General features: G+C 36.0%; 1 protein-coding gene across 1 annotated transcript; it reads left to right on the forward strand.

Annotated features, from left to right (window-relative positions):
- Positions 1–178: 178 nt before the first annotated feature.
- LOC120135274 (syntaxin-41-like) lies at positions 179–1408 on the forward strand. Its single transcript, XM_039151562.1, has 4 exons — positions 179–499; positions 568–633; positions 714–794; positions 1059–1408. Exons 1-4 carry the CDS (start codon positions 440–442, stop codon positions 1203–1205), a joined length of 354 nt encoding a protein of 117 aa, XP_039007493.1. The 5' UTR covers positions 179–439; the 3' UTR covers positions 1206–1408.
- The last annotated feature ends 18545 nt before the right edge of the window (positions 1409–19953 follow it).

The raw sequence follows: 19953 nt of genomic DNA on the forward strand, positions 1-19953 counted from the left end.
TATTTATTTTTCTACTACACAAGTAATTTACTTTTACAATATAAAAGTATCTATTTTTATTTATAATTTAAAATTAAAATTGTCGATAATATAATAATATAATATCACTTATAAATGAGTGATATACTACACAAGTAATTTACTTTTACAATATAAAAGTATATAAGGCCTAAGAGATTTCAATTTCTACTACAAAGTGAGTGATACATTTATAGAAAATTGGATCACAAAGATGTCAAACTCAATTGAAGTGTTTAATTGTGGATACTTTGTTGTTGGAATTTGCTTTGAACAAAGTGCCCTTGTTTTGGAAATGTTTTGGTATGTGATTGATACAGGGCCAGAGTCATTTATAGTTCAATTCAACCCCTTTTATGGTCTGGTACTCTAGTGTGAATGACATGATGGGTGATTACTGCAGGGATTTAATAAGCACCAAATGAGCAAGCTGAAGCAGAGTGAGTTCTCAACTGAAGAGAGGGAGAGAGAGATCACTCAGGTACCTGAATATATGTGGTTTATCGTTTCAATGGCAGTTCCCCTCTAATGAATATGGTATTTTTGCAGGTTGTCCAGTCAGTAAATGAGCTTGCTCAAATGATGAAAGACCTCTCGGCCCTTGTGATAGACCAGGTATGACACATCTTTATGTTATGTTATCCATTTTGGTTGATTGATACAAACTGATTTTTGTATGTAATATCTCCCATCAGGGCACTATTGTTGACCGAATAGACTACAATATCCAAAATGTTGCTACATCAGTTGAGGAGGGCTTCAAACAGCTCCAGAAGGTTGTATATATTTTTGCCTCACTCAGTCATCCATGCTTACACATACACTCCTGCAAACTCATTCCCTTATTTTCCGGCCATATCCTGACCATTTCCCCTTCAAAATTTTGGACACCAAAGATTATCTGTCCTCATCTCGTATAAGGGTACTTCTGAATTCATTACACGTGTTGTGTGCATAACTGCTCTTAAGTTATGGTGGTTTTGACAAAACTTGAGAGTTATATATAAGACGGTCATCTTGTGTGTGTACTGGAATTGCATGCTGAGCGATCACAGAAGGGAGGGATGTTGAAGTGTGCGACAGTGCTAGTTATTTTATGCTTCATCATGATAGTCCTTTTGATCCTCAAAGGGGTTATTCTTATGATCATATTAGGGTACCGCACTGACAGTAGCTTAGCATCCTAGTTTCACATGATTCATCATGTATAAATGATGGTCCCGAGTAAGATCCTAATAAAAACCGCAATGTTAACACTCCCACATATGATCCTGATGATGATCATAAACTGCGCTGTAAATAGTTTGGTATTTCACTGTTTTGACATTGAAAATTTGCAGTAAAACAGGTTCTAGAATTTGGATTGTCAAGTTTCTTTTGACATTTGTAATCAAGGAAAATACTTTGTTATCTACCGACCATGTAAAATAATAATGAAATCTTGAACTCGTGCCATACTAAAATGTCCCTCTAAAACGATTGGGACATGACCACAACAAAAAATAAATGTGTCAAAATCTATTTGAGTTATTAAAGTATAAAATTTATAATGGATAAATTACAAATTTGGTAATTAACCTTTACTCTCTCTCTCCTATTTCACTCATTGTACTCTAATTTTTTTCAATTTTCTCATTGAACTTAATACATTGGTTTTTTTTGTCACTCGGCCGTTAAATAGTTAACGGTGTTAAAATGCACAATTATATAGATGCAAAACGATGTTATTTTGGTGAGAATTTTGTTTTTTAAAAAGTTATCGTTTTTAACGCAATTAACTATTAAACGACAAAGTGACCAAAATAAGAGAGAGAGTAAAGTTTAGTGACAATAAAACTCTATGTATTAAGTTCAGTAGGAAAATTTAAAACTTTTAAAATTCAGTGAACAAAATAGGAGAGAGTAAAGTTCAGAAATGAAATTTGTAAGCTACCCATTTATAATATTTTAAACAGTAAAATAAAACAAACCAACTACGTTTTTTTTTATCTAAACTGAGGACAAACATATAATTTTTTTCAATATTATTTATTTATTTGGGTAAAGTACACAAATGATCAATTGACAATATGATATTGTTTTGTTGAATCTTTTGACTATTAAAAGTTACAAAATGATCTCTGACTATAAGAAGTTGCTTTGTTGAGTTCCTCGATTATTAAAAGCTACAAAATGGTTACTTGACTATTCATTATATTCTAAAGTCGTTCTTTTCTGTTAAAAAATTAACGACAGCTTGAGCTAGATGTTGACCTGTTAACTGGGATATGATAAAATATGATCTCAGAATCTCAAACGGCTATCATATCTCAGTTAGCATGTTAACGTCCAATTTTGTCGACCATAATTTTTTAACAAAAAATGACAAGTTTGGAACATAATGAATAGTCAGATGACCATTTTGTAATTTTTAATAGTCGAATGACTCAACAAAGCAACATCCTATAGTCGGGTAACCATTTTGTAACTTTTAATAGTTAGGAGATTCAACAAAGTAAAATCCTTCATATCATGATTTATGACATGGCTTGTCAATTTTAGTTGAAATTTCAGTTTGATTAATCTTATTTAGATAACATTTGTATAATGGTATAAAAAAGAATGTCACTTTTTTCCTAACTATGTTAAGATTTGGTATTTTTCTTTGTTGAGTTTTTCAACTTTATGGTATGCATTTTATTTTGGGTTAATTGCACTTTCGTTTTTATTTAATTAAGATATGATTAATTTTATTTTTATTTAATTAACATATGATCATTACGAGTTAATTATTGTTAACAATTAACTGAATATGTAACGTGATAGTTTATATAATCACACATTTGATTCATGTTATTTACATATTATTTCAATTTAATCATACTTTTAAATAAATTTTAACATAAAATATATATTTTTAAATAAAAATAAAAAAAGTATTTTTGAATTAAATTAATAATAGAATATATTTAATAAGTTAATATAAAAATATTTTTAAGTTAATATATATATATATAATAGTATGAATTTAAGTATTTATCCATTAATATATAAAATGTGTACACCGTGTTTTCTACTTTAGACCAAGCTATGGTTTTGGCTTAATGGTTTATACATGTTTAGTTTCTTAAGTGACTAAGGTTTGAGTCTTTATTGCCTCAATTTGTTTTTCTTTGTTTTCTTTCAACCATAGGGTCTCTTTGATTGGTAGAAATAAATATATTAAATTAAAATAAAGTTAGTCCTCCAACTAAATGGTGACACATGGCATCATGCGATTGGAGGATTAAATTTATTTTAATTTATTAAAGCATTACTATATTGAGCGAATATGTAAATAACAGAAATCAAATGTGTGATTATATCAAAAACATTTAACTTCTATTAAAGACAGTTAACTCGGGGTGATCACATCCTAATTAAATAAAAACGAAAATGGTCATATCTCATGTTTTTTGTAATCAGTGACCAGAAGTCGATAAAACACAAATATAAGTGATCATCCGTGTAGTTAACCCTTTTATTTTTATGTGTTTCGCCTGAGTCTAACTGTAGGGTTTTTCATGGCTTAGCTTTTGATTAATTTATAATGGTTCTATAATTTGTCAAACGGAAAGGGCAGTTGAATAGAGGAGCCTACTGATGCACTATAACAATTAAGGACCTATTCAACAAGAAGAAGCGACTAAGGCATGAATGGAGTCGGGTACCAGCTCAAGCTGCAAAATATAATTAATTATAAGAAACAAAATTAAATTAAACAAAGATTAGAAGGTCTAAATATGTATTTTCTTTCATATATTATCTAATAGTAAAAAATTAGAGGACAATGGCCACCTTGAACGAAGCATAGCTTCGTCCCTGAACCAGAGTGTATCCATAAGTAAGGCTTAACCATTAGGCTAACTACTTCATATGAGAATGTGCAAACTCATTTATATTTTTAGTTTTATATTATTTCACATATCCACATATATATTAAATTATTAAAACAAATCTAATAAATAAATTAAAATTTTCACACACATTTATATATAATTATAGGTAATACGAAATTTATAAATAAAAATGAGTTTAATATTTTTATATTTTTAAATTAAATTAATTATTTTGTTTTACGCAGTTATTTTTAAATGATTATAAGTACAAAGCAAATGAGAAATAATTTTTTTTTTAAAATTGAAAACAAGTAGTTAAGATTCATATTATAAATTTATACTTTAATGATTTAAGTTTTTTTTACTTTGAATTTTCTAATGAATTTTTAATATAATTTTATTTTTTAATATAATACATATATAATTATTTAAAAATAATTATGAAGAAATTAATATAATTTAAAAATATAAAAATAATAAACTCATTTTTATTTATAAATCTTGTATTACCTATAATTATATATGTGTGAAATATATAATTTATTTATTAGATTTGTTTCAACAATTTAATATATATGCGTATGTGTGAAATAATAGAAAACACAATATATATAACAATTTGTAAAATTGGAACATGTGGAGTAGTTAGCCTAGTTGTTAAGCCTTACCCAGGGATGCTGATGGTCCCGTGTTTGATGAAGCCTTCTAGTAGCATTATTTCTACAATTTGTTTTCCTTTATACACATGTGGTGGCACATGTCATAACTTGGTTGGTGGATAAAATTATCAAATTAAAATATTAAAATTAATTAAAAATAATAATTCTCCAATCATAAGTGACACGTGTCACTTGAAAATATGTCATAATAATATGTTAACACGTGGCATCTCTGTATTGGAGGGTTAATTATTTTAAATTAAATTAAAATTAGGACTAAATTTTTAGAATGCGTAAATATTGAGGACCATATGTATAATTATGTCATTTTTATTAACAGACACGTCACTATCTCTGTTAAAAATTAACGGAGGGTGACTTGATTGAACCATTTAAAATTGATCATAGTTTAGTGGTCAACCGTGTAGTTTACCCAAAGAAATACACCCTTTATATATATATATATATATATATATATATATATAATATATATATATTAATGAAAGCAACTAATTAAATAGAACATATCTCAAATTATAAAAATGAATTATAATTAGAATAGTAGATTAAGCACATAATTAGGACAATTTCCTATAACCATTAAACAAAACTAGCAACTTAAGATCATAAAGACCATACGAGGAAAGATTAAAAACCTAACCAAGAAACTTAAACAAATATAGATACAAATAGATCTGATCGCATCGGCAAACAAACAATAAAAAGGGATCAAGCTATTGAAAGACCACCGACAAAATCACAAATCAGACTCGAGTAACGTGAAAAGCTACCCACGAACGCAAAACGAATATCCAATTCCACTCCAATGGTCTAAAGTAGGGAAGATCAACAAGATATCATATAAACACTATCTTGATCAGTCACGACGATGTCAAATCAATCCTTAGTAAAATATAAATGAGAAAATAGTCAAATGAAAAAAAATATGCCAAAAGACAAAAGAAAGTGTGCCATAAAGGCATATGAAAACGTACCATAAAGGAAGATGAAAACGTAGGAGCATATAGTTGCATATGGTGGAATTATGTTTGTCGCGACATTTTATTTTGTAATCAGTGATGCTTTATCGAGAAGGTGTTTGTTGGGTGATGTGCAGGATTTGAGAGCAAGAAAAAGGGAAAAGTCGTGACATAAGAAGACTGCTGAGCAGAATGAAAATGCCGACTTGGTTGGCATTTCGAGAGCGAACAAAATGAAATAAGATATTTTTGGAGTCAGCTGTCCCTATTTTCACGTGATCTCTGACCATGGGCGAGAAATCTGCCTGGAGGGGGTCAGCGTTGCTACAGCCGATCTTGTTGGACCACGCCGTCCTACTACTGATCCTGTCTGTCATTTACCTTTTGCAGTGGGATCATGTCGAGTACTTAGCCAACCACCCAGACTGGATCAATACCAGCTGCCCAGGGGAACCACTGTCAGCTCTACCCAATCCTCACGTTAATTAAGCATGATTTGGGGTATCCTAGGAATTTCAATAGTAATTCCTAGGGTTAATCTTCCCTTATAAATAAAGGATGAAGCCACAATGGTAGAAGACTTTTACCCATGCCGTTTAGAGCTTAAATTCAAAGAGAAAAAAGGTCTCTCATTTTCCACCAATCCGATTTGTCGTGGCATTCCTCCGTTGACAAGCTAGATGGAGTGGCGTTCTAGGCGTCCGAGAGGAGCTAGTTCGCTGGGACAGTTCATGGTGGTCGAGGGAAGCTCTGACAGTGCACGTCGAAGGCTTTTCCTCATTCTTTTTATTTTTTGCTTTTATATTTTATCATTTGGGTTGTAAGGAACTGTTTAACTTGCTTTGTGCTTGCTTATTTAGAACCCCACCATGAACTAATCCTATTTGGTTGGAGTTCATTTTGGATATTTAAGATTTGCTTTAATGAATGGTTGTTTTTCCATGTTATATTATGTTTTGTTTATGGATCTTAGTGCCTTAAGGTTATAGGAGCTATAAGAGTAGCCATTCTTTAGGAGATTACTTAGTGTTCGAGAGAATGTCTAGGTAGCACATCCTTAGTGTTCGAGAGAAATTAGGGAGGAAACACATAAGCAAGGGGTTCTAGATAGTAACTAGGCCTAATCCACCTTAGAGATAGGGCTAAGATTTCATTTGACTAAAATGAGTTGTGCATGAACGATAGGTTAGATGTTAATGCTACCGCAAAAAGGTATTGCCGAGATATATCCTGATATCTGGACCAATAGGATCACTGCAAGGGCTTACGTCAACCGGTTTTGCCAAGGCATCTTTAATCTGTCGAGTCCCTTACTAGAGATAGCATAGGACACCCTAGTAAACTCTGTCGAGCAGATAAGGCATAGAAGTAAGACCATTATGAGAAGTGGACTTAGATTTTCCTTAGTGACTCTTATCACTCATTCCCATAGTAGTTTGTCGTGTGAGGAAGTTAAAGTCCTAGTAATCAAATCCTATATTTACATTTTATTTTACCTTTGCCTTTCCATTTGTTTGCACTCAATACAATATAATTTGCCATAACATTTCCATTCACTTTTCCACGACATCTCCATCTGCTACCATATTAAGATCATTCCATTTCCACAACAGTCATTTCATCTTGCCACAACATTATCATTTGTACATACCATCACTAACTTTACTTAGGTGACAGAGTAAAGTGCTTTAATTGAACTTATCAATTTCCTTCAATCCCTGTAGAGATGATACTCATTCATCATTATATTACTTGTTTGATTGTGTATACTTGCACATATATCTGCACCCATATTTAGTACTCACAACAAGCCGGACAAGTTTTTTGCGCCGTTGCCGGGGATTGGCATCTGGAAGTTAATTAGTTTTGTCATAGCATTTTTATTTTACTTGTTTCTTTTTTATATATAGTTTTATTTTTTATTTTCCTTATATTTTAAAGGTTTTTCTTGGTGTATGACCAGAAGACATTCGAACGAGCCATTAGAACCAGTTGAACCCGAGATCGAGAGGTGCAAATATGTATCAAATTGGAAATCAAAGCATTGGTCATGAGGAAGATCTGAATGTCAGGGTAATTCTAGATGCTGGGAATGTAGCCAGACCTCGTGTCATTCGTGATCACTTAAACCCTATCTTGGATGACTTAAATCCTGGATTTGTGACACCAGAAATTCAGGCAGCTCACTTCGAGCTCAAACCTGTCATGTTCAATATGTTGAATTCCATAGGGCAATTTGAGGGCATGCCAAATGAGGGTGCCAGACAACATATTTGAAACTTCTTGGAGGTGTACGATTCATTTCGTCAACAAGGAGTGCACGAAGATGTATTGAAGTTAAAGTTATTTCTATATTCTCTGCGTGACCGAGCAAGGGCTTGGTTGAGCGGTGTTCCATCGGGTTCGATAGAGTCTTGGAATGATTTATGCAAAAAACTTTTGCTACAATATAATCCTCCGAACATGAACACCCAACTGAGGAACGACATTGCCTCTTTTTGTCAAGCTGATGACGAATCGATGTATGAATGTTGGGATCGGTATAAAGGATTGCTTCATAAATGTTTGAATCATGGTTTTCAAGATTAGACGCAAGTGGTGATGTTTTATAATGGAGTTAATGCATCTACGAGGATGATGCTAGATGCCTCGACAAATGGGACATTACTTGATAAATCACCAGCAGAGGCATTTGACATTCTGGATAGGATTGCCAACAACGATGCCCAATTTCCATCCACAAGGCTTGGACTTGGGCGAAAATCACATGGAGCTTTTGAGCTACACTCTAAGGATTCAGTGTCCGCTCAACTTGCTGCTATCACCAATATGTTGAAGAATTTGCAAAGATCAAGCGAGGTGAGAGAAGTGAAGGCAGCCAATTTAGCATGTTTATTATGCCACGACAATCAAGGAACCATCAATGCTCATCAACTAGTTCAACAGCAAAATTTCAATGACTCCCAAGGTTTTCAATCAAATATGCCATGACATAATTCTCACAAGAGAGGGCCATATTCATCTAACACCAGTTCTTTGGAGGCCATAATGCAAGAGTTCATAGCAACAACAAAGACAATGCTGTAAGACCATGCGACCTCAATAAAAAACCAAGGAGCCATGCTTCAGAGCCACATTTCATCTTTGAGGGCATTGGAGGGTCAGGTTAGACAAATTACCGCGGCATTACAAGAACAAGACCAGGATATTTTTCGAGTAACACTGAAGTCACAAAGCCTCATGGCAAAGAACAATGCATTGTGCTAACTCTACGGAAAGGTACATAGATCAATGTCGAAGATAAGTTTGGGGAAGACCGAAGGATGATTACCCCCTGAGACCGTGCAAGCCGATCAAGAAGTGTTATAAGAAGCACCAGTGGAATAGGATGAGGGTTCCTCGAGTAAAGCGACTGAGGGGGAAAAATGCCAAGGCAAATTTTGTTCCCAACCTGAAAATACAGGAAGTCAGACCCCACCTCCTTTTCTGCAAAGACTGAAGAAGCATAATGAGGATATTCAATTCAAGAAGTTTGTTGACATTCTGAGTCAACTTCAAATCAATGATCCTTTTCTGGAGGCTATGAAACAAATGCCTACATATGCTAAATTCCTCAAGGAGATTGTTACCAAAAAAATAAAGGTTGAGCAGTACGAGACAATTGCCACGACAAAAGAATTTTGTTATTCTTTAAGTAAGCTGCCACCAAAGAGACATGATCCGGGTAGTTTCATCATTCCATGTTTGATAGCAGACAAATATGTTGGAAATACACTATGTGACCTTGGCTCAAGCGTGAACTTGATGCCTAAGTCAATTTTCGTGAAGCTTGGGATAGGAAATGTGAGACCCGCCTCTATCATCTTGCAATTGACCGATCGTTCACATGTTCGTCCCAAAGGGCGAATCGAAGATGTCATTGTGTGGGTTGACAAATTCGTATTTCCAGTCGACTTTCTGATTCTGGACTGTGAGGTCGATGCCACAACACCCATTATTCTAAAAAGACCCTTCCTAGCTACCGGTCACATTCTTATCGACTGCAAGAAGGGTGAAGTGACCATAAGAGTGGCCGACCAATGTGTCAATGTGAATGTCTTCTGATCTCTTAAATACATGGATGATTATGAAGAATGCCAGAGCATTTTAGAAGTGGATACAGTAATTGCAAGAGAAGCAAATCAATTTTACTATGACAATTTCATTCAGCTGGAAACTGATGAGAGGCTATTTGAAGACTTAAAGGTCGGAGAGCCTAATGATTTTTCATTAGAGGAGCAACAGGATAGCTTCCTCAAAGCTAGCCTAGGTACGCGCTATGAACCTCTTAATTTCGAAGAGTTTGTTCCTCCTATTCCCTCATTACATCATGCTCCTACCCTAGATCTAAAGAATTTTCCACATCATCTTAAATATGTTTATCTAGGTAGTAACGAAACTTTACCTGTGATACCTGTGATTATTTCCTCTGCCCTTACTCCTAACCAAGAATATAGTTTGCTAAGTGTTTTGTCACAATATAAGAGAGCGTTAGGATGGACGATAGCGGATCTGAAGGGAATAAGTCCAACCATTTTCATGCACAAAATCCTACTGGAAGAATGCCATGGCAAACCCATAGTACCGCAGCGAAGATTGAACCCAATCATGAAGCAAGTTGTGATGAAAGAAATTCTCAAGTGGCTTGACGTTGGAGCAATTTACCCCATTTTTTATAGTTCTTGGGTGAGTCCCGTCCAATGTGTGCCAAAGAAAGGAGGCATGACCGTGGTGACAAGTGAAGACAACGAGTTGCTACCAACACGCACTGTCACCTGGTGGCAAATCTGTATGGACTATCGTAAACTTAACAAGGCCACCAAGAATGATCATTTCCCTTTGCCATTCATCGATCAAATATTGGATCGACTAGCTGGCAAAGTATTTTATTATTTCTTGGACGGATACTCGGGGTATAATCAAATTGTCATCGCACCAGAGGACCAAGAGAAGACAATTTTCACGTGTCCCTATGGCACTTATGCTTTTCGAATAATGCCTTTTGGACTCTGTAATGCCCCGATAACTTTTTAGCGCTATATGCAAGCCATATTTTCAGACATGGTTGAGGATTTTCTAGAAATTTTTATGGACGATTTCTCTGTTTCTAGAGATGACTTTAAAAAATACCTCGGCAATCTGGCAAAGGTACTCAAGCGATGTGAAGAGGCCGATCTCGTGTTGAATTGGGAAAAATGTCACTTCATGGTGACCGAAGGCATTGTTCTATGCCATAAAATTTCTGTAAAGGGCATTGAAGTGGACAAAGCCAATGTCGAGGTGATCGAGAAGCTACCCCCACCAACTTCTGTCAGGGGCATTCGGAGTTTCCTTGTACATGTTGGGTTTTATAGATGATTCATTAAGGACTTCTCCACGATATCCAAGCCCTTGTGCACCCTGCTTCAACAGAATCAATCGTTCGTGTTCGATCAAAATTGCCATGACGCATTCAATGAGCTGAAGCAAAGACTTATCTCTGCACCTATCGTGGTTCCCCCAAATTGGACGTCACTGTTCGAGTTAATGTGTGGCGCAAGTGATTTTTCCATGGGAGTTGTGCTTGGGCAACAGAGAGGTAAAATTTTCCATGTTATATATTATGCTAGGTGTACCTTGAATGAGGCAAAATTGAATTATACTACCATTGAGAAAGAATTACTTACCGTGGTATTTGCATTTGACAAGTTTAGGCCATACTTGATAGGCACCAAAGTCATTGTTCACACTGATCACTCAGCTATAAAATACTTAGTGAACAAGAAAGATGCTAAGCCTAGACTTATTAGGTGGATATTACTACTGCAGAAGTTCGACTTAGAGGTAATTAATAGGAAAGGAGATGAGAACCAGGTTGCAAATCATTTATCTAGGCTAGAAAACATTTTAGAATGCCATGACATTTTGAATATTAAAGAAGAATTCCTTCATGAACAAATTTTATATGCCACAGTAATCCCGTGGTACGCTGACCTTGTTAATTTTCTTGTTAGTGGTATTTTTCCTTACGAATTGAACAACTAGGGTAAGAAGACGTTTCTGCATAATGTCAAGTTCTATTTTTGGGATGAGCCGTATTTGTTTAAATAATGCGCCGATCAAATGATTTGATGATGTGTCCCTGAAGAGAAGCAACGAGATATTCTACATCATTGCCATACAGCACCCTGTGGAGGGCATTTTGGAGATACGAGGACTGCTGCAAAGGTCCTCCAATCAGACTTCTATTAGCCATCACTTTTTAAGGATGCTCACGAGTTTTGCAAAGCATGTGATAGATGCCAACGCACTGGAAATATTTCCATACGACACGAAATGTCATTGCAAAATATTTTGGAGATAGAGCTCTTTGACGTTTAGGCCATTGATTTCATGAGACCGTTCTCATCTTCTTTTGGAGACTTGTATATTTTGCTTGCGGTGGACTACATATCTAAGTGGGTCGAAGCAATTACCACACCGATGAATGACTAAGACAGTACTCAAATTCCTTCACAAGAATATCGTTACTCGATTTGGAGTACCAAGAGCCATTATCAGTTACGAGGGCACTCACTTTGATAACAAGCTAATTGCCAAGGCATTACAAAAATATGGAGTGTGAAATATAATTGCCACATAATATCACCCACAAACCAATGGGCAAGCTGAAGTGTCCAACCGTGAAATCAAGCAAATCCTAGAGAATGTATTGAACCCTAGACGAACGAATTGGTGCCCGAAACTGGACGAAGCGCTCTGGGCTTACCGGACAGCATTCAAAACACCTCTGGGAATATCACCTTTCAAGATGGTATATGGAAAAACCTGTCACCTACATGTGGAGTTAGAACATAAGGCATATTGGGTGATCAAGAAGCTTAACTTCGATGCACAATTAGTTGGGGAGCAGAGGTTACTTGATCTGAATGAAATATAAGAGTTTCGAGCACAAGCATATGAAAATGTCAAGTTTTACAAAGAAAAAACCAAGAAATGGCATGACAGAATGCTTTTGCCACGACATTTTCATATTGGCTAGCAGATGCTCTTGTTTAACTCGAGGCTTAAGCTCTTCCCTCAGAAACTGAAGTTGCGATGGTTGGGACTATTTGAATTACACCATATTTACCCTCATGGCGTTGTGGTTATTAAGAAAATGGATGATGTGTCAATCTTTAAAGTCAATGGCCAGCGTCTGAAGGCTTATCAAGGAGTATCTCCCATGCGTGACAAGTCTGCACTTCTCTTGCACGATATCAAGACTAGCCAAGCATCTTGACGATGTCGTGACATTTTAGAATTACTCTTGTGCATAAATAATATTTACTTTGCTATTGTTTTAATTCTATCTTCATTACTGTAATTATTTTTATTTTTGTTGCAAGATCAAGTCCACACAGCCAGTACGTGACACCGTACGGTGGAAGCTAAAGGAAAAATTGGGCGACAACTAAGATAAAAAATGAAGAAAAAACTTTTTCACTTTTTTTTTACTTTAGGGTTTAATTTTTTTACTTTTACTTTTGTTCTTTTTCCCGCCTATACCCCACCAACTCATTAAATACCCCTTATTTTTTTTTTACTTTGTTCTTATCTTCTTCACTTTTTTCACTTTGTTTTGTTTCTTTCTCTTCTTCCCTCCTTAGCGCCGAACCTCCATAGTCAAAAAAGCTTTAAGATTTTTCATTCCTTCTTTGTCTTGATTCATTAATCATGGTGAGATCTTGTCCTTGTAGTTCGGCTGTGACATCTACACCCCGCTTCGTGGATAAAGCCGGGCAAGAAAGGTTTCAAAACCTTAAGAATCAACGTGTGTTCTTAGAGTTGGGCTTTGTCTTCTCCGACGAGGAGGATGCCTACCTCAACGATGATGTGATCGACATTGTCAACCAGCACAAGTGGCAAAAATTTACCAAGCATCCTTAGAACGTGAATGTGTCGATGGTGAAGGAATTTTATGCCAACATCACTGAGTCGAATCAACATATCGTGGTGGTTCTTGGTATTTCTATTCGCTTTACTTCCTCTGCTATTAATCGCTATTTTAAATTGTAGGATGTTGTGGACAACCACACCACTTTCACAAAAGAGGCAGACAATGAAACATATCATGGCATTCTGGAAGACCTTTGTCTTCCCAACACACAGTGGAATGGCAAACAAGTGAGCTAATGAACGGTGGACCGAGAGAGGCTGCAATCGAGAGCCAAGTTGTAGAATCACTTCATGAAGCACAAGTTTCTCTCTACCTCCCACAACACCACTGTTTCCTTGCAAAGGGTGCTTCTGTTGCATTCTATTATAGTAGGGTGTTCCATCGACATAGGCAAGATCATTGTGGACCAAGTGCATACTTGTCTGAAGCAAACTACTAGTGCCTTGGTATTTCTAGATCTCATTACGGCTCTCTACCATAAGAAGAAAATGCCCGAGGAGTAATTTGATGAGATATTGTCGGGCATGGCTGGTCTTACAAAGGCCAAGATTCATATGTTGCTTGGATTGAAGGAAGCCAAGGGAAAGGAGAAAGAGGAGAACACTTCTCGTGCTGCTGCAACTCCAAATGCCAGGGCAAAATTAGATGCCCTGAAAGAGGTCACTAAGCGCACTCAAGCACAAGTTGAGGATGACCTACTTTGCTTACGCCAAGTATCGAGACAAGTTTCTTACCAACGCTTTCTTGGAGATTCTCACACACACAAATTTTAACATCCCAGTCTTCCTTGTCACGCTTGTGCAACCATCTGAAAATACCGAAGCATCTGCAGATGTTCACTAGCCTGCCAATGACGATGCTCACCAGCCCACTAGTGAAGAGGTTCACTAGCCAGCCGATGAGGAAGAACTAGTTGATCCTGATCCATTCCACATTGTGTCACCAACTGAGCATCGAGAAGACGAGCTCCAGCATGCACCTGTACCAGAACCCCCACAATTTGTTGAGCTACTTGCGGAGGAACACCCTGAAATGTCGCATCCTGCAGAGCCAATGGAGTAGGAGCAACCTGAGATGCCGCAGCAAGTTCCTTTGCGAAGGAGTAGACGTCGACTGAAGAAGGTGTCTATGTGTAAGGAGCCCCAGCTTTCAACAGTCCCAGAATGCCCCAGTACTCCCCCTGTTACGCCAGCATCATACTCGGAACACTTCAACCCTACACAACTGAGAAAACACACACGTCGCACGACCGCTGCACCACAACAAGCATGAAGTCGAGGTACCTTGCATTGCATTTCATAGCATGTAGTTTACTTTTTTCCTTAGTTTTTAGTAAGCATTGAGGACAATGCTTCTCTCAAGTTTGGAGAGATAGGGTTCTCGAATCATTACATGATAGTATTAGTATAATGAATATGCCATGACATTAGTAAGTGTTTGAATAGTTTTCTAAAATAAATTAAGGATGCTAGATGATGATGAATTCTTGATGGCTAGGATTGAATGTACATGGCTGTTAAGGATGATAGAACCAACTCTAGGACTTGCTTCTTTGAAACCTTTGAATACACGATTGTATGTTTTCCATGCTTGAGAAACTTACAAATTTTTTATAAGAGAATTCTTGGATGTCGTGGCATAAAACTTTGAATGATGAAAACCCCGCATAAACAAATGAAGTTGTGAATAAATGCCTCAATATATCTGTAGAGGGACACTCCGCTATGCCTTGGAATTCCCTGGAAACTGCATATAAATAAATGGCAGCTATGGCATATGAGTGAATGAAAGTAGTCACGGGATGACTCTACCTAACTAGTCGGGGGTGGAAGGTATTCTCCCTTTCACCTAGAGTATGGGATGGTAGGAGTGATGGGTTGACTCCCCTCGTAGCAAAATTAATGAAAGAAAACAACGTGGGAGTAAAATTTGTAAATATCATTGAAAAATGAGAAAGCTTGTTTAGAAAATTTTTAGGTTTGTTAAGCATGGACTGGATACAAACACGCACATACCTACACAAAGAATCTTGCCCTATGGGACATTACTTGATTTCTCAAACTAGTCAAACATGTTGAAGCCAAATGCTGAGGGATGGGATTTTATCCCATATAACTATTCTGCTTCTGAACTTGCCATGATATTTTTATTTTGCTTAATAATATTCATTGCTTGAGGACAAGCAATAACTTAAGTTTGGGGGTATGATAACTCCGTAAAAAGGTCATATTTGGGACCTTTTCGCTTAAGTTATTGATTGTCTAAGAGCCCATTTAGGATTATATAGATGCATTTAGGAGCATATAGTTGCATGTGGTGGAATTATGTTTGTCGCGACATTTTATTTTGTAATAAGTGCTGCTTTATGGGGAAGGTTTTTGTTTGGTGATGTGCAGGATTTGAGAGCAACGAAAAGAAAAAGAGAAATGTCGTGACATAAGAAGACTGTTGAGCAGATGAAAATGTTGACTTGGTTGGCATTTCGAGAGCGAACAAAATGAAAGAATATATTTTTGGAGCTAGCTGTCCCTATTTTCACGTGATTTCTAACCTTGAGCGAGAAATTCTCCTGAAGGGGGTCAGTGCTGCTACAATCGATCTTGTTGGACCGCGCCGCCCTGCTGTTGATCCTGTTTGTCATTTACCTTCTGTAAAAGGATCATATCGAGTACTCAGCCAGCCAGGCTGGATCAATGCCAGCTGCCCAGGGGGACCACTTCCAGCTCTGCCCAATCTTTACGTGAATTAAGTATGATTTGGGGTATCCTAGGAATTTCAACAGTAATTCATATGGTTAAATCTTCCCATATAAATAGAGGACGAAACCACAATGGTAGAAGACTTTTACCCATGCCGTTTAGAGCTTAAATTCAAAGAGAAAAAGGTCTCTCATTTTTCCACCAATCCGATTTGTCGTGGCATTTCTCCGTTGACAAGCTAGAGGGAGTGGTGTTCTAGGCGTCCGAGAGGAGCTAGTTCGCTGGGATAGTTTGTGGTGGTCGAAGGAAGCTCCAGAAGTGCACGTCGAAGGCTTTTCCTCATTCCCTTTGTTATATGCTTTCATATTTTATCATTTGGGTTGTAAGGAACGGTTTAACTTGCTTTGTGCTTGCTTATTTCGAACCCTACCATGAACTAATCCTATTTGGTGGGAGTTCATTTTGGATATTTAATATTTGTTTTAATGAATGATTGTTTTTCCATGTTATATTCTATTTTGTTTACAGATCTTAGTGCCTTAAGTTTGTAGGAGCTATAAGAGTAGCCATTCCTTAGTAGATTACTTAGTATTCGAGAGAATGTCTAGGTAGCACATCCTTAGTGTTCGAGAGAAACTAGGAAGGAACCATATAAGCAAGGGGTTCTAGATAGTAACTAGGCCGAATCCACATTAGAGATAAGGCTAGGATTTCATTCGACTAAAAGGAGTTGTGCATGAATGATAGGTTAGATGTTAATGCTGTCGCAAAAAGGTATTGACGAGACATATCATGTTAGCTGAACGAATAGGATCACTGCATGGGCTTACGCCAACCAGTTTTTCCAAGGCATCTTCAATCTGTCGAGTCCCTTACTAGAGATAACATAGGGCACCCTAGTAGACTCTCTCGGACAGATAAGGCATAGAAGTAAGACCATTCTGAGAAGTGAACTTAGATTTTCCTTAGTGACTCCTATCACTCATTCTCATAGTAGTTTGTCGTGTGAGGAAGTTAAAGTCCTAGTAATCGAATCCTATATTTACATTTTATTTTACCTTTGCATTTTCATTTGTTTGCACTCAATACAATATAATTTGCCACGACATTTCCATTCACTTTGCCACGACATCTCCATCTGCTACCATATTACCATCATTCCATTTCCACAACATCCATTTCATCTTGCCACAACATTATCATTTGTACATACCATCACTAACTTTACTTATGTGATAGATTAAAATGTTTTGATTGAACTTATCAATTTCCTCCAATCCCTGTGGAGACTATACTCACTCATCACTATACTACTTGTTCGATTGTGTATACTTGCACATATATCCGCACCCATATTTAGTACTCGTAACAAGTCGGACACAAACCTACTTATTGGGGGGAACAAAAGAAAATATAAATGTGATATAAGAAAGAAAAATGACAATAAAGAAATACCGACAGTCGATAACTAACATTAAAATTAGTATCACTGTCGATCAATAAAGACGAAAAAGAAAAGAAATGAATGATACACCAATAAAAGAAAGAGAAAATAACCTCAGTGACCAAAAATGCCTTATAATATACGATTTTAACCAAATTTTTTTGGATTTGCCAAAATGACCAACTAAATCGCAATGCGATCGATAATTCGCAACGCGATCTCCGGTATCGCAAATCAGTTTCCAGATTCGCAACGCGATTCTGACTATCGCATTGCGATTTTCCAAATTCGCGTTGCGATTTTCAGAATTCGCAATGTGATAGTCCAAAATCGCATTGCGATAGCACTGTTCACCGTTTCGATAGCACTGTTCACCGTTACGATAGCATTGTTCACATTGCGAATTTGCGATATTACTGTTGTTTTCTGTCTAGAATGATGCAAAAAATCTTCAAACTTGGGATTTTTTTTGTTTGAATTCTCTTTAATGGTGTATGGATTTATTTAAGTTTAATTTTGTTTAAGAATGGATTTTTTTATTGCGATAGTACTGTTCACAAGATCTGGATCCAAGTGCATTTTCTTTTTCTAATATTATTCTAATAGGTCTAGTTCTTAATTAACAGATGCTGATGCATTTAAGACTCATTTAATCTTTTTTTTCATACAGTAAATTTTTTTCCAGTATGTCAGTGAAACATCTCTAGAACCAAAACTGATGCATTATTTCAGAGAGACAATGATAGCTCATCAATCAAGACCAGTCAAATACTAAACCATAGAATGTTTTAGCTTCAAACCCAACAACAAATTGGTCCATGGAAAATTCATATGGCCAACCATGTGTTGGTCTCCCTGTACAGTTTTCAGCTTCATTATAAACAATGCTCACTATCATCATAATCATCACAAACAAAACATTACTCAATAATTAAAAATCTTTAAGATAGAATGATAAACAATGCTCATAGATAACAATCAGCTTCATTCACGATTTGATCCTTCAACTATATTTATTTTCAGGTAAACTACCTTCAAGATCATTATTGATTAGTTTTCTCTTCTTATTTTGATCACTATCGCAATGGTGAACAGTGCTATCGCAACGGTGAACAGTGCTATCGCAATGCGATTTTGGACTATCGCATTGCGAATTTGAAAAATCGCAATGCGATAGTCAGAATCGCGTTGCGAATCTGGAAACTGATTTGCGATACCGGAGATCGCGTTGCGAATTATCGATCGCATTGCGATTTAGTTGGTCATTTTGGCAAATCCAAAAAAAATTGGTTAAAATCGTATATTATAAGGTATTTTTGGTCACTGAAGTTATTTTCTCTAAAAGAAAATTAAATTTTTCAAAAAGAGAGAAAACTAAGTGTATACTTAAAAGAAAAAATCTCAACTCTACTGCTATTAGATTTTTTTAAATACACCCTTTATATGACTTAGGAAGAGAAATATTTTTCTATGCTACTCTATCATCTTCTTATATTGTACGTCGTGTTAAAAAAAATTACTTTAAACATTCATCAATGTTGACTCATTTTATGATGATCCAAAGTATGAAACTTAACATACAATAAAAATTAATGTCATAAATCTAAAGATTATATAGACTAATGATACATGAGAATATTATTATAAAGTTTTTGATGAAATTTTTATTGTGAGTCATGGTCTGTATATTTATTTTCATAACAAATATCAACATATTATCATCAAACATCCTTTATTTTAAGTTATAGATGAGATGCATACATTCTTCAATATAGCCCAACATCCTCCTCCTCTCGTTTAGATTGATTTCAGTAAGTTTGGAGGCTAAGGTTCCACATTAACAAATGAGAATCAAGTTTGTAGTTAGAATCCGATAACATAAAATCAGAATTGCAAGGTCAAAATAATGAAGATTTAAAAGAAAAACAGAGAAGAAGAATCGAGAATGTCAGAGAATTTTCAAGCTTAGAATTTTGAACTTGTTATTAGTGAAGTAGAAAACACGTGTCGAAAGGAGAGTAAAGGGATATTGGTTCAGTTTATATAGGAGCAGCCGCCGGTTTTGGTTGGAAGTTGCGGAGCTGACCCGTGTAGTTTATCGGAGGAGAATGGATGGTCTCTTGAAATTTAAATTACACTCTCTCCCTCACCTTAACAAACCAAACAAACTAACTAAAACCCTCTCTCTCTCACACTCAGCTTTACTAATAAAAACTTTGATTTCCAGAAACAGCGACATGTAAAATGGATAAAAAGGTTGAGCCCTCAGCTTCTTACTTGCTATCATTTATTATGTGAAGAGAAAATTCAAAAATCAGTAAACTCAGAAAAGTTGTCCA

The sequence above is a fragment of the Hibiscus syriacus genome, unplaced genomic scaffold, assembly GCF_006381635.1.
Source record: "Hibiscus syriacus cultivar Baekdansim isolate YM2019G1 unplaced genomic scaffold, ASM638163v2 tig00110607_pilon, whole genome shotgun sequence".
Taxonomy (NCBI): Eukaryota; Viridiplantae; Streptophyta; class Magnoliopsida; order Malvales; family Malvaceae; genus Hibiscus; species Hibiscus syriacus.